This window comes from Ovis aries, chromosome 9 (assembly GCF_016772045.2).
Source record: "Ovis aries strain OAR_USU_Benz2616 breed Rambouillet chromosome 9, ARS-UI_Ramb_v3.0, whole genome shotgun sequence".
NCBI classification, from domain to species: domain Eukaryota; kingdom Metazoa; phylum Chordata; class Mammalia; order Artiodactyla; family Bovidae; genus Ovis; species Ovis aries.
Window position 1 is genome coordinate 78,100,385 of NC_056062.1, and position 15,686 is coordinate 78,116,070.

General features: G+C 33.1%; 1 protein-coding gene across 38 annotated transcripts in view; it reads right to left on the reverse strand.

Moving 5' to 3' along the window:
• VPS13B (vacuolar protein sorting 13 homolog B) overlaps positions 1-15,686 on the reverse strand; it is a 784,482-nt gene that overhangs the window by 720,586 nt on the left and 48,210 nt on the right. For all 38 annotated transcript variants that reach the window (XR_006060874.2, XM_060393910.1, XM_042254441.2 and 35 more), the window contains exons 4-6: positions 14,986-15,106; positions 5,414-5,581; positions 2,089-2,270 (exon numbers count right to left, since the gene is read on the reverse strand). Coding sequence is in view for 37 of the 38 variants with exons in the window: in XM_060393910.1 (XP_060249893.1) it covers positions 2,089-2,270; positions 5,414-5,581; positions 14,986-15,106 (471 nt within the window). In the remaining variant the exon portion in view is untranslated. The remainder of the gene's footprint in view (positions 1-2,088; positions 2,271-5,413; positions 5,582-14,985; positions 15,107-15,686) is intronic.

The following is a 15,686-nucleotide window of genomic DNA, read 5'->3' on the forward strand; positions in this document are numbered from 1 at the left end:
CTTTAAAATATATAAGATATTTTATATATTATACATATAAATATCTTTAAAATCAATAAAGCTAACCAACAATAGGAAAATTGACAAAGACCCTGAATGAATTTTTCCAAAAAAATTATGGCCACTGAACATATTTTCAAATATCTAAGTTTGCTAATAATCAAATTAATACTAAATTGCATTATTTTTGCTAAACAAGTTGGCTTTTATAAGTATGATCATATTTAAGGATAGTAGAGTATAATACAGGCATCTCCCTTAATGTTCATGAGCATATACACTGGTTAAACATTTCTGGAAGCAATTTTGTAGTTCATATGACAGGCCTTGAAAGTTTAAACCCATTAATAAGATATTTGCAATTACAAAAATCATTCCTAAGGAATCAATCAGAGATGTAGTCAAAGATTTATGTGTAGACTTTCATTCCTCTGAAAAACTGTTAAGAAAAAGTAAATTTTCACTAACAGGAAATATTCAATAACACATCTGTATGCTCTGTATCTCATAGATGATATAATCTCCAAGACATTTATTACTCACAAAAGGTAGAAAATTACAAACAGTCTACCCAAATACAAATAAATTCAAAAGTCACCTAATGAAACATATATGAGAACCTTAGACAAATAATGAGCATCTCAAACATTTTTGGAAATTCCCTGTCTTTGATATGATCAATGAGTTTAACCATGTCCATTCAATACTTATTTCCTAGGACTAAGTGCTGAAACAATGATGCCTCTAACTCAAAACACCAAATCTTATATCACAGTACTATTAATAAAAAACTGAAAATTTAATTTCAGTTAAGCATAAATGGTACCACTCTCCTCTAATTTACCCACATCCTAAAATGTGCAATTAAATCTGTATTAAAGATCAATAAAAAATTTTTTATATGGTAAGGTGTCCCCATATCCATTACTTGCTTTCAAAATATATCTTGAATTTACTCTTAACATTCCCCAACTTCACTGGTAGAGTCAAGGTCAAAGAAGGAATGTTTAAGTCCATTTTCCTGGGATAGGGATACAATTAGTATTCAATCAACACTATTCCATGCTTATATTTGTCTAAGAAGCTAATTCAAAAACAGAAGGAAAGAGTAACAGAATTTAAAGAAAACAATATGTCCTGTACAAAGTGTAAGGAAAAAAATATACTCAAGAGTGAGCACTACCAAAGAAAAGTAGGTGGAATTCATGTATAAATACAAAGCTACATAAAATGACATGTCATGTTTTAAAAGCACAATGTAAAAATAATAAATAATTTAAATAACCACACCAAAACAAGCACAGTGGTCAATACCAGTGTTCAGACTTAGGACTGGCTTTTTCATTACAATACAAAAGCTTATAATTCAATAATAAAAATTTATTCCATGTGAAAACTTAGTTAACAAGATCACAAGTCACTATGTGAATTCTTTTTCAAAGACAGATAAATAGATAAGAGATATAGAACATTTTTATGCAATAAAACAACACAAAATTTACACTTACAGAATAACTATATACACTAAAAATATTTGCCAATACCTGGAGAACAAATTTTCACGTGGATCAAAAGATATTACTGAAACATTCACATATTCTTAAGATTTTAATCACATTTTGAAACCATAGACAGCTAAAATTCCCTAAACCAATAAACTAATAGATATGCAAATTAAGTCATAAAGTTATCTAAGGAAAACAAGGGTCAGAAACTATTATTATCAAATGAAAAATTTATAAGAATGAAATAAAGACTAATATTCAGTCCACCATGGGTATAAATACACTTTTTGATATGATCTTCTCTATCTAATTGAGGAGAAAAACACTAACAATCAGCTGGAAAAACTAAAATGGAATCTAAGTCACAGGGTAAAAAAGTTGTCCCCAAAATATCTCTGTTAGAACACTAAATAAAAAAAGTTATAATACATAACAAATAACATAAAAGTTATAAACAAAACTTTTTTACATTACATATTTGAGGTTAATTTCCTCATTGCTTTTTAACAATGATTAGTATGTATAACAATCAATAAACAAAGTAGAAACATGCAACTTGATTACTAGAAAAAGAAACACCTACTTTTATAACAGATGGCATCTTAGAATTTAGGTTATCATATGTAAAATGCAGGCGAGTTCTGAAGGAACACTTGTACAATAAAGGATCCTGGTAGAATTCTATTTTACCACTGGCATTTCGTTTATCAAGACAAACTGTACAGTCAGAAAAATTAATAACCTTTCTCAACACCAGATCAGTTGCTAAAAGAAAAAAGAAGAGAAAAACATTTTAAGTAAAAAGTAAACTTAGAAGGAAAAAAAAGGCAATTCTTTATTAGTACAACAGTAATAAAAATAATAGCAGAAATAAGATTAATAAAGCATTTAATATAGGACTGTCAGCACCTATGAACAGAACTTCACATTTAATGTATCACTGAAAGCTTCCAACAATATTATGAAATAGGCACAATAATCCCCATTTAATGTATGAAGAATCAAATAGAAGCCAAAGAAATGAAGCAGCTTGTCCCCAATTTGCTTGACTCTCAACTACAAATTTAAGACAAAGTTTATAAAAATTTTTCTACATTTCACCATCTGCAATGGAATATTAAACAACAATAAAATTCTTGAAAAACTACATTATAAAGACATTTGAGTAACAGTCGCTTATTTAACATTTATTTCTCCACTGAAAAACGTACTGCTGTTCTCAAAGCTTGTACTCTTCAATATGGTAGCCACCATCAATACAGTGTTATTTAAATTTACCTATGAATTAATTAAAATTATATGGAAATAAAATTTCAGGTCCTTGATTGCATTAGCCACATTGCATGTACTCAAAAGCCACATACAGTTAGTGGCTAGGGTACTGGACAGTAAAAAGTAAAACATTCCCATCATCACAGAAAATTCTAGTGGCCAACATGTTTTTAAATAATGACTAATGAAGAAATTACCAAATTACCAGTTATAAAGTTTGTTTTCAACGGAATAAAAATGGAAACAATTGCTGGTAAAGTATCAAACTAGAGAACAAAACCTGTAGAAAATTTATTCCTAACTAACAATAATTCCTCGGTAAATATCAGGCCCAAATCTACCTAGTCAGTGATTTTAAGTTGGCAACTATCCATACACTATGGCCATGGCAATCTTCAAAACAATAAACTATATTTTAGTCCATTCTATTTCTGAGAACATCCTGGCAACCTCTAATTAATTCAGCATTTAATTTTGTTTTCTTTTGGATTTAGGTTTTTAAGATGTATAAAGAATATGTACATGTATGAAAATAGTAAAGTTTTATTAAGGAAATAAATTTTTAATTTTTTACCTGAAAAAATTACAAACTTACCACATTATTTCATGTTATACAGTATATAAATGATTTAGTTACTATTATATACATGTACACAAATTAAAGAAATTATCAAAATAGGAAAGAAATTATCATAAGAAGAAATGAAAGAAACCCTCTAGATGCTTTCTTCCCTCTCTTTATAATAATCATAATTCACGGAGTATTTGCTATTAGACACTACACTAAATCTTTTGCAGTCATTCTCTCTTATAATATTTATATGGCTCTGTTTAAAAGCTGTGGAATGAAGGCACAATAAAGGTAAATAATTTGTCTTGTCAGACAGTTTATAAAGAGCAGAGCTATAATTCAAACTCTGAAAACCTTACTCCAGAGCACATGTTCTTCTCCATTACACTATAAAAATCACTTTATGCTAAAGTAATCATATTTCAAGGATATTCTAGAAAACATTTCTGTGAAAATGAAAAGGATTAAGTTTTGAAAAATACTTTCCTAAACACTAATAAGAACGATCTTAAAAACATACAAAATGAATTCTACTTCTGGTATTTTTAGATAATGTGCTACAATCCAACCTATAAAATGAGGGTAATAATTATGCTCACCTAATAAGCACTGTAGAAAAAGACTCTGCATTAGTTTCAAAATGTGAACATTTGCATATCCTCCTAACAAACCCACTCCTAAGTACTATGTATGTCCTAAAGAAATGCTTACATGCATGTATAATGTTTTCAAGATTCATTCATGTTTTACCATATATGAAGACTTCATTCTTTCTTAACTATTTTGTTTCAATCCTTTAACTTCTGAAGTAGATACTGCTTCCCCCTTTAGAGGCATTGACACTATCTCAGAAACAAGCTTGGGTTTTTGCATATGCCCTTATTTATGCCTTACAACAAAGCTGCAATATCAGGATTATTTTTCATTTTTAAAATGTGAAGGCCAAACCTTAAAGAACACATAAAACAACTGTATTTCAGTTCTTCTACTTCCTATTGGTATGCCTTAACAAGGCAAGTCAGGAAACCTTGAGACTCAATTTCACTTTGCTTTCTTGTAACTAGGACTTAAATAAATGAATATACAACTAACAAATGAGAAAGGATATCACTTTACGGAATTGTAATGAGAATCTGAGAAAATGAATTTAAATAAGAATAGCAGCTTCTGAGCACTTACTATGTACCAAATACTTTTATGCTATGGTATGTATTTGAGGAAAATAAGAAACCACAAAGTAACTCACACAAGATCATACATCTCTATGAAGTTGGGAGAGTCAAGATTCCAACTCAGGTAGTCTAACTTTAGTGCCAGCACCTTTAGCAATTATGTACAATGGCAAATCACAGATAAAAGGCTTTCACAATAGTCTCCTTACTATATTTTCCAAAAATATCCACTCCCTACACTATCAGAACGTGTATCTAAAAGTGTTGTGACTTATTTAACTATTATGTCTTCTAGCAAAACAGCAGCACTTTTTTCACAGCTGTATTTTCAAGGTTTCACAGCATGCCTACCTTCCATGTTGAAAATATATAAGTATATTTGGTAGTTATTAAAGATATATTATTATTAAATAGTTCTTTTAATATAAGCAGAAGGAAAATGCAGCACATAATAAAGGAGGCTTTGTGATTATCCAAAAACGCTCTGCAGTATACAAATCTAAAACATACATCAGATACACAGTTTTGCCATTACTGAACTATGTAAAAACAACACATTCCCTTTCCTCTTTCAAAAACATTCAAAATTTTAACTATTATTTAATTTTTATTCCTTCAATCTACACTACTGTAAAATATGACATTAACATTTGAAACAAGCATGAGATAAGAAAATTAGGACTATTAGAAAACAAGTCAGATTTCTTAATCTGAAGGTCTAATAATCTCCTATAATTGTATGCTAAATTTAATATATATGCATTTTTTTCAGGATGAAGATATAAAGCTCTCAGTAGACTTAGCAAAGAGCCTGGTGGCCCAAAAAAGGTTTAGAATCCAAGATAAATGTTTCAACAGAAGAAAAAGCTTTAATAATCTTGACGTTTACTCACCAGAAATATCCATGAATGCACGATCCCACAATTCACCTACTGTATAGCATTCTGCGGATGTGATGTTGACTGAAAGGACAATATCATCTTCAACATATTTTAGTATCAGATTATTTATAACAATATTTACATTATTTACAACTCGTCTGATCAGACTCTGTACATAGCCTATAAAATAAGGGAAAAAAGATTCCAATTAGATGTTAAATCAATAATTATCCTTAAAATGTTACTGAACTTAACGTACATGAACAATGAGTATCATTCTGCATCTTTTGCAAAGATGAAACCAACATTCAGATAGGGAAATAGGCGTGCCAAAGAGTTAATAAGTACCAGATCCTTCTCAACAAACACCCCTGCAAAGAAGTTCTGTATCATGAAGTTTCATGTACTAGAGAAATCATAGAAGCCACACCTTTTTAACAACATAATACTAGATTTCATTCAAAGGCCATGTAATCTACAAGTACTTTGATTTCTGCCCATTTTATAAACATTTTCTCAAATGAAACAATGTTACTATATACTGATTATACAATATAGAAGAAAAGCTTCTTTAAGGTTATTTTTTCAGCTACCATCTTCTCTTCCTACTTTTAAATAGCTATTAAAATACTCAAAAATTAGGGCTCGAGAAAGGAAGATAAAAGAAACATGACCATCACAATGAATTTGACTCAGTTCAGTCGCTCAGTCGTGTCCGACTCTTTGCGACCCCATGAATCGCAGCACATCAGGTCTCTCTGTCCATCACCACCTCCCGGAGTTCACTCAGACTCACGTCGATCGAGTCAGTGATGCCATCCAGCCTTCTCATGAATCTTATATTGTATAATAGTGAAACGGGAAAGGGAGAATATGACTGAGGAAGAAAATACAGAAAGTACTAAAAGAGAAGGAAAGAACACAAAGATGAAGACAAAAGAGAAAAGTAGGGGAAGAAAGAGAACAGATAAAAGCGTAACAGGAATTCATAATATCAAAAGTTTTTCACACAATAAGCATATACAGATATATTACTGAATTTAATAGAAAATATAAATAAAACTAAGCATGCTTCACTCGTGTCCGACTCTGTGTGACCCCTTAGATGGCAGCTCACCAGGCTCCCCCGTCCCTGGGATTCTCCAGGCAAGAACACTGGAGTGGGTTGCCATTTCCTTCTCCAATGCTTGAAAGTGAAAAGTGAAAGTGAAGTTGCTCAGTCGTGTCCGACTCTTAGCGACCCCATGGACTGGAGCCTACCAGACTCCTCTGTCCATGGGATTTTGCAGGCAAGAGTACTGGAGTGGGGTGCCACTGCCTTCATAAATAGCATTAAAAAAAGACAGGAGAAAAAGATTAAAAACTATTCAAATGTATTTTCCACTATAAAATCTATATAAAAACTAATTTAAAATTTAGCTATATAATTAAATAACTATCTGCTTATATTCTTTAAACCACAAGTTTACTGGACAAAACAGAATCAACTTCTGTCAGCAGCTGACATTGTTAACACCTACACTGAAGCCTGCTCCAAGAAAACTTATTTAAAGTTATTCAACCATAACATGCTTGCAAAAACCAATTCCTTCACTCACTCCCAATGGATACAAACAGAAAACAAATGTACAATGACTAAATTCAAGTTTTTCTCATATTAGCAGCTTTTAAAGTGCCAATTATCATATGCTATCAAATTAACACAAAAAATATCAGTAAGATTAAGGTTTCAGATATTATTGTACCAGGGAAGATAGATGCTAAAATGATACATAAATTAAGCTTCAAAAATAAATTTTAAGTATCAAAATGCTCACCCTTAAAAAGTATATTTCCCTCATGCTATCACTATTCAACACAGATGTTAAAAATAAACAGCTTCTGAGAAGTCAAGAAGCATGACTAATACTGATTTTCCTATTTCTGAAAACCTGTCATGAATAAAGAACTCTTAAAAACCACTTAAGAGTTCATGACTTTTTATTGTGGGGGGAGGAAGGGGGGGCCAGTGACTCTCAGAAAACATATAATGCAAAATAATAACAGAAACATAATACTATAAATGTATTGAAACTGATAGAAAAACTGATGGATTTTTCACCTACATTTCAATACCTTCTCTCAGTTTCCCATTATACAAGCTGAGATGAATAGGCCAATTCACCACAGTAAAATAACCAAGTATTTAAAAAGAGGGCTTCCCTGATTCTTAGATGGTATAAAACCCGCCTGCAATGGTGGAGACCCAGGTTCGATCTCTGGGTCAGGAAGATCCTCTGAAGAAGGGAATGGCTACTACCCACTCCAGTATTCTTGCCTGGAAAATTCCATGAACAGAGGAGCCTGGTGGGCTACAGTCCATGGGGTCGCAATAGAGTCAGACACAATTTAGTGACTATAAACAAAAAAGCTTGCTTTACAAACCCACTTTACAGACAGACAGTATTTGCCCTAACATGGTCACTAGGAAACCAACTTGCTCAGAAACAGAAATTCCATGGTTGATGACTTAGTTACAGTACCTAAAAACTTCCTGATCAAGTTTTTGGTGTAAAATTTAGCTGGGGTTACTGAAGCATCATATAGGCAAAGTGAAGTCGCTCAGTCGTGTCCAACTCTTTGCAACCCCATGGATTGTAGCCTACCAGGCTCCTCCCTCCATGGGATTCTCCAGGCAAGAGTACTGGAGTGGGTTGCCATTTCCTTCTCCAGGGGATCTTCCCGACCTAAGGATCGAACCTGGGTCTCCCGCATTCCAGGCAGACGCTTTAACCTCTGAGCCACCAGGGAAGCCATCATATAAGCAACTTATGCTCAAATAATTAAAGGAAAAGTAAGTTCTCTATAATGTTCTTGCCTTTTTTGGAAGGCTGAAATTATTTCAAAATAAAACTTTTTTTAGAAGGTTAAGAATTAAGAATTCCTATTGGTAATACAGTAGAGAAGTTCAATAATTTTTTTTAATCTATCAGCTTTGGTAACTAAAAGATAACTTAGGGCAGCTACTATAGGAGCTAAGGAAACTAGCAATGAGTTGAAGATACTTATCAGTATTATTATTTAAGATAGTCACAGAAGTTATAAACAACTAAATTAGGGTACAAAAGAGAAATCAGTGTTAAGTACTGACAAGAAGAACACAAAATTATCATTACACGAAGACGACTGTTTTTTATACAGAAAATCCAAAAGATATAACTGAAAAATACTGAATATCAATCAGCTAACAAAATGCAAAAGTTAGCTTTTCTACATCACAAAACGACAGGAGAATAACATGGTAAAAAAATTGATAATTCCACTTAGTAATAAAAAATAAATAGCATTTTCCATCTATAAAAGATTCAAAGAAATACAACAGTAAAAAACTGCATTGGACCAAAAATGTGCTTGGAAGAAAAAACTGTTACATTTTTCACAGGGAATAATTTGGTCATACATGTCAAAACCTTAAAATTATTCACAAATTTTGATGCTATAGACTAAACAGAGGTATGTGCAAAGATTTACATGCCAGTATGTTTGTCAGAGAATTTTACAAAACTGAAAATATAAAATAACCCAAAAAACTAACAAAAAGGGATTGATTAAACAAACTGTGGAACACGGTAAAATACATGCTAATGATTAAAATAACAATGAGAAAAAGGGAACTTCCCAGGTGATCCAGTGGCTGGCACTCTGTGTTCCCAATGCAGGAGACAGGGTTCAGTCCCTGGTCTGGGAACTAGATCCTGCATGTCACAACTAAGACCCAGTGCAGTTAAATTTTTTTGTTTAATGTGAAAAAATTAATGTCCTTGAAACATGTTCCTAACATTAAAAAATGCAAATTACAAAAGAAAATGTATAAGTGTATGTGTATATGCATGCACACACACACAGAAAAAATGACTTCAAAAGGTTGTACATCAAAATGTTAACAGGTTCCAGTTCTAAGTAACATACAAGCAAGCATATTCCATTCTTTCTCACTGAAATAGCCACAAAACCTAGAAAGAAAGTATGGAGCAGTTATTTCAGGACACTGAAAAGTAAACAACTAGCATGAGAGGGGAAATAGAAAAATGAAAATCAGAGCCTACAAAGAAAAAACAAATAATAAAACTGTAGCAATCAATTCAAACATATCAGTAGTTATTCTAATTTAATTGTATTGTTGCCAGAGAGGATGGTCTTTATGATAACGAATCTCTGAAATTTTTCAGGACCTTTTTAACCAAGTCTTTTTCAGTGTCTATAGATACCAAACGTGTATATCAAAAAAAAACGTACACTGTCTTATCTGCTGGGAACAGAGTTTTATGTTTCTATAAAATAATCCTGTCAATTTTGGTATTTAAAGATCCAGTTTGGGGATTTTTTTTTTTTTTTTTGCGGTGGGGGGGGCAGGCAAGGGGGTCTGCTTGATCTACCACATTTCAAAGGTAGGTTGTTAAGGACATGAAAAGTCATCATATATTGTCTGGAGAACTGTACGTTTTAATATAACTCAGCATCTGGCCATCACTGTTTCTGCATTAAGTTTTATTTTGGCTGATTTTATTTTTGGATAGTACTGGTCTACTATGCCATTTCCCATCCTTTCACTGTCAGTCTTTCTTACCTCTCCATTTTACCTTTGTGTGTCAGAGGACACACACACCTGGACAAAATCGCTCCCTCCTTTTAATATCCCAAAAGCATTAACTGCGTTTCCTTACTTCTTTACTCTGGTTTTGTAGTTAGTAGTCTACAATATCTCCTATACAGAGCCATTAATTCTGAGGGCAAAGACAGCCTTCAACTAGTTGCTTCAGCATACAGCATACAGATTTAGGGAATTGAACAGCCTGCCTCCACTAAACAATATTTTGAAATTCAGTGTAGTCAGAATGAAGTAAAAACTCTCCAGTTATCACTTTTTTCTGTTATGAACAAAACATAAATGTTAGATATCATAAAGGTTATTGACAAAAATCATAATGTCCTTTTCAATATATTAAAGAGAAAGAACACCTGTATGGCAGAAATGGCTAGCTACCCATCAATATTTGTGCTCCCCCTTTCAGAATACAGAACTGTTACTGAGATATGACTCTAAGACATACATAACATCAATAAAAATAATTTTCCTCAATGAAATTTGAGAAGAATATACATCACTTTCAACCTGGGGGTAGCAAAAAGTGGAGAGGTCTCCTCCAGAGCGTCCTCTTGAAAAAGCTGAAAACAGTACAATTCAAAACCTAGGTAGGGCACAGCAGAGCCTCTGGATAAGGGAGTCTGGGCTTCTGATACACTGACTTTAACTGGTACATAAAGAAAACATAACATTTCTGTCGTGCTAATGCCCTGAAATTTATGTTAATGTGTCCTCCGGTTAACATTAACTTAACTTACACAATTAGTCACTTCTTTTAAGTTTTCCCTGAAAATGTTAATTAAAAAATGTTACAATAATATAAGCATAAAAATAGAAAATGTAAAATAAGCTGTGCATTTCTTTTTCATTTACAACAAGGTATTCTATTCTTAAATGTTCCAGAAAGGCACAGTGATGAGAGTTTAAACTGCTGAGCTTCTGCAAGCAGTTAAGAAATGATTGTGCTATCTTCTAGAATAATACATTGCCGTTTGGTGTTCAAGCTCTTGAACAGTTGATACATTAAAAATATTCTTAAATTATTTGATATATTCTCCAGCTATTATTAAACTCCCTACAAGAGATTATTTTTCAGAAAACCAAGCCCTAACCAGCCTAAGGTGACAAGCATTAAGCAAGCAAACACAGACACACAACACAGCTTCCATTTCATATTCAGTATTTTCTGCAGAAGACAAAACCTTGACTAAATACCTACTAATTTAACAAGGTATACCTCACGTATACCACAGGTGTGTACATGCTCAGTCACTAAATCATGTCCGACTCTGCGACCCCATGGACTGCAACCCACTAGGCTCCTCTGTCCATGGGATCTTCCAGGCAAGAATACTAGAATGAGTTGCCATTTCCTCCTCTAAAGAATCTTCCTGATCCGGGGATCAAACCCACTTCTCCTGAATTAGCAGGCAGATTCTTTACCACTGAGCCACCTGGGAAGCCGTATACCACAGGTATTACAAATTATAATAAGGTATTTGTCATCTACATCAAAATATCCAAGTTGCCATTTTCTCATCCATAAAACAAAAGCTAGACCAGAGGCTTAGCTAGGGCTTATAAGTAGACTTCAGTGAGTATGTGAATATCCTAAAGTGACATGCAAATTTTAAATGTGCATACATGGGTCTATAACTATTTCAGAAGATTTTCAAAGGTCCACATCCCAAAAAAGATAGCTAGCTAAACCAGAAACGTCTGAAGTAGCTTCTCCTTCTACATTTCAAGGACACTATGACCCTGATTATCAGAGTCTGAAAACTCTGATTTTGTGCAGTTGAGTTTTTGTGCAATGCAATAAATATATAAATGGCTATTAACAATCAGACATTGTATTAGATCAGGGGCTGACCAAATGAGGCCGTGCCATGTTTTTATAAAGTTTTATTGGAACACAGTCACAAACATTAGTTTATTTATAGTTTATGACTGATTTCACCAGTACAACAGAAAAGTAGAATAGCTGTAACAGAAAATATGTGGCTTGCAAAGCTTAAAATATTTAATAACTGGGTCTTCACAGAAAATATCTGCTAACCTCCATGACAGATGATGAATATCAAAGACATCTAGGTCACTTCAGACCCAGTGGGTATGATTTTTAATTTCTCTATACCCTAAATATTTCTATCAAACCCTGTACATGTATACATACATATAGATATATATTCTGAGTAAAAAGGTAAGGAGAAAAGAAGAGACAATTATATGACAAAATAAAAAGGAACTATGCACTGGAACACAAAATTTATCTGAGCTTCTTGACCAAATAAGCAGAAAAAATATTTAATCAGAAAAAACACATCAGTTAATTAAGAAGCTCTGAATAAATTAAAGGACAATACCCTTAAAGCCGTTTTAGAGAAAACGTAGAGGCAGTGCATGAAAGGCTGGCTTCTTACAATGACCTTCAACAAAGCCAAAGGCTGTACACTTTAGAAAGCATAGGACTACAGAATTAGAAGTGATCCCATTTCTAAACTAGATAAAGTGCAGAGACTACTGAGGAAAGCATGAATGAAGAAAGAAAGAAATGAAACATCCTTAAACTTTCCCTCTAAATAGGAACTGTCAATATATCTTACTGAGTATCTTAGGCCCACAACTCAACTTGTTATTATTAGCAGTTATTCAAGTTTCTGGCCTATATATTAACTGAAAGTAAATGCGAATGGTTCAAATCAGGCAGATTCAAACTCTTTTGACCTCTCTCCCAGCAAGAAATATTACATCATAACCCAGAATAAGCACACATATGTGTAAGTCTCTTGAAATATGATTAACCTTTAATACATGCCACACACACTGAGGTTTTCTCGTCTATGCTATATATTTTTTAAATGCTTTCCATGACCCACTAAACTGCTTTCACAATACTGGTCAGGATGCATAATCTGAAAAAGACTATTCCAGATAACAAGATCAGAAATTGCAAAGAAAATGAGATATCGACTTGCTGTTCCTTTCCTACTGGAGAGGTCCCCAGCCTTCACGATACAAAACAATTATTGGCAACACCGAAACTTTTCTCAAAAAAGCAACTCTGAATCTATATAAATGTTTGAATTCCAAAATTATAACCACAGATGCTGGAAGAATAACTTTGCCCAAGAAATTTTGAGAACAGGAATTCATTTCTACCATGAAAGAACTTTAATATAATTTCCAGGCAGGATAATATTACAGAAATGAGTCCACAAATAACCATGAGTTAATCTTTAAATAAAATGATTTACCATTATCCAACCGGATTCTCAAATTATCCCTTTTCTTTCCTTTGGCAATATTAAGTTTAGTTGCTCTGCCTCCCAGTAACTGCCCAACAAGTTCAGTTACTTCCTACAGCAACTCCTTTAACTGTGATTTATGTCAGCATGAAAAAGGGCTGAGTCCTCCTATTAGGTAAGGCAGAAAAGCACATTAACCCAAAAGCTACCCCAAGTAGTTCAGTAGAAAACAGCTCTGTTTTCTGACACTAAAAATAGGACATTTTATGCTACGTCTGTTTTTATGTTTTATACTTCTAAAAATAGATCAGTTCTCATCCTAAGTATCAGTGTAAATTCCAACACAGACTCTTAAGAATCATTAAAAGTATGGGACCTGTTTCAAGTACATGTAAGTTAGCCCACAGAAGATTTTTATCAGTGAAATCAACAACTGACAAAAGCTTTAAATTTTTCTTAAACAAGTTCTTTCCTAAAAGAAAAAAAATGTCATGAGACTCAACAGTTAAACCTAAAGCTGATTCTTTGCCAGGATACTGATGGAGAGAGTTCTATACAATGAGGTGGCTTCAGAAGCTTTACAGGGATATGTAGTCAGAAATTTGGAGGGGCATAGGGGTTGCTCATTTAACAAATAAGAATAAGCTATAGCTTAATTTAATTTACAGTTTAATTAAATTCAACAGGGATTTCTCCCAAGGAGTTAATAATTAAGTTAAAAATTTATCAAGTGCTGTAAACATCACACTACTCTAAGAAGAATTAGAAACATTCAGAATTAAAATAACTTCTTTTAGCACTTTCTCCAGCCATAGCAATTAATCTATTTATTCTAAAGCCAGAGGGAATAGTGAGACCTGTTAGGTAAAGTTCCTAAGAACACAAAGCATCAGTAATAACATCACAATAACACTAGTTAAATACGCTCAATTCAAATGTAATTTAGAACCTACATTTGAGACAGGAGGGCTATGAAATGATGCAACTAATGCCAACCTCTTACAAGTAAAGTAGATGGTGCCAGAAGACGGTCAAATAACTAGTGTGAATCCAGCAGAGAGCTTACAAAGCTTTGGGGCAGAAAACAAGTATATACCAATGTCAACTATACCTCAAAAAAAAAAAAGGAACTGATAAATAAAAGAGGAGTGACTGACAACTGCTAACTGTAAAAAGGCAGCAATGCACCTTGGCCACAGAGCCATCATGGAACAATCACTGCTTTGGGGGTTTTTTTCCTTCATTAAATATTTATCAAGAAACTGTTATCTGAAAGCCACTACTCTTCCAGATAAATAAAAATTTCAGGAACTAAAAAGAGAGATGGTCTCCTAGTTACAAAATTCTGTGATTCTGTTAGTGAATTTTACAGTTTCCAGAAACTGAGATCAACTTAGTGTCATTCCTTTGTTTATCAAGAAGCAAGAGGAATGAAGAGACTGTAAGTATTACTCAGAGGCAAATCACTGCTTGGAGAGGATGTAAGAAAGAAACTTAAGGAATAATCTCGAGCAAACGAGCACCAAACCTTGAATGATTCCAAAGCTCTCACAAATCTCTTTCAATCTGTTCTGACGTTATGCAGCAAATGTACGTATACTTTAAATACTTTACGACAGTAAAAAATATGGAAAATATATATCCTACAAAGGGCTACAACAATGATCAATGACAATCAAAATTTTGGTTTTATCAATCCCCTTAGAAGTTACCTGGTGGCAAATCAGGATCTGTGGGAGCGGCCTGCTGAATTCTTCGGGGTTTTGCTGATGTTTTTGTGTTCTCAGTAGTACTACGGTTGGTAGAATTAGAACCACAGCTTTCATGGTCATCCTATTTTTATTTGGAAGAAAAAAAAGCAAAGTAGCAATCACCATTCAAAAATTTTAGAAAGTTTTCTTGAATGTATGTAGGTTACTAAAATTGATGTTAGACTCTTCCAGCTTTATATTTTTAGCTATAAAAACCTATGTAACCAAAATTTTTGTACTTTGCACTCTTAAACAGCATTTTTTAAACAAGCAGTAGTTTAAAATTAGAAACTGTTTCTTTAGTTGATATCAAAACAAACCACTTGATAATGTCAAATATGGCTTTAGCAAAAGAATACAATTCAATTGAAGCCTTTAAACATTTTCCATTTGAAAATCTGAAATAAAAGGAACGGGTTTTAATTTTCATGTATTTGTTTATATATAAAAACCCTCACTATTTTGAGAGTTGAGAATCCAAGCTGTCTTCTTAATCACATTTTTTAATTAGTAATTTTGTTTGTTTTAGTTTCTAAGTTGTATCCAACTCTTAGGGCTCCACTGTGGATTTCTCAGGCAAGAATACCTGAACAGGTTGCTCTTCTCCAGGAGATCTTCTGGACCCAGGGATAGAATCCAGTCTCTTGCATTGCAGGCAGATT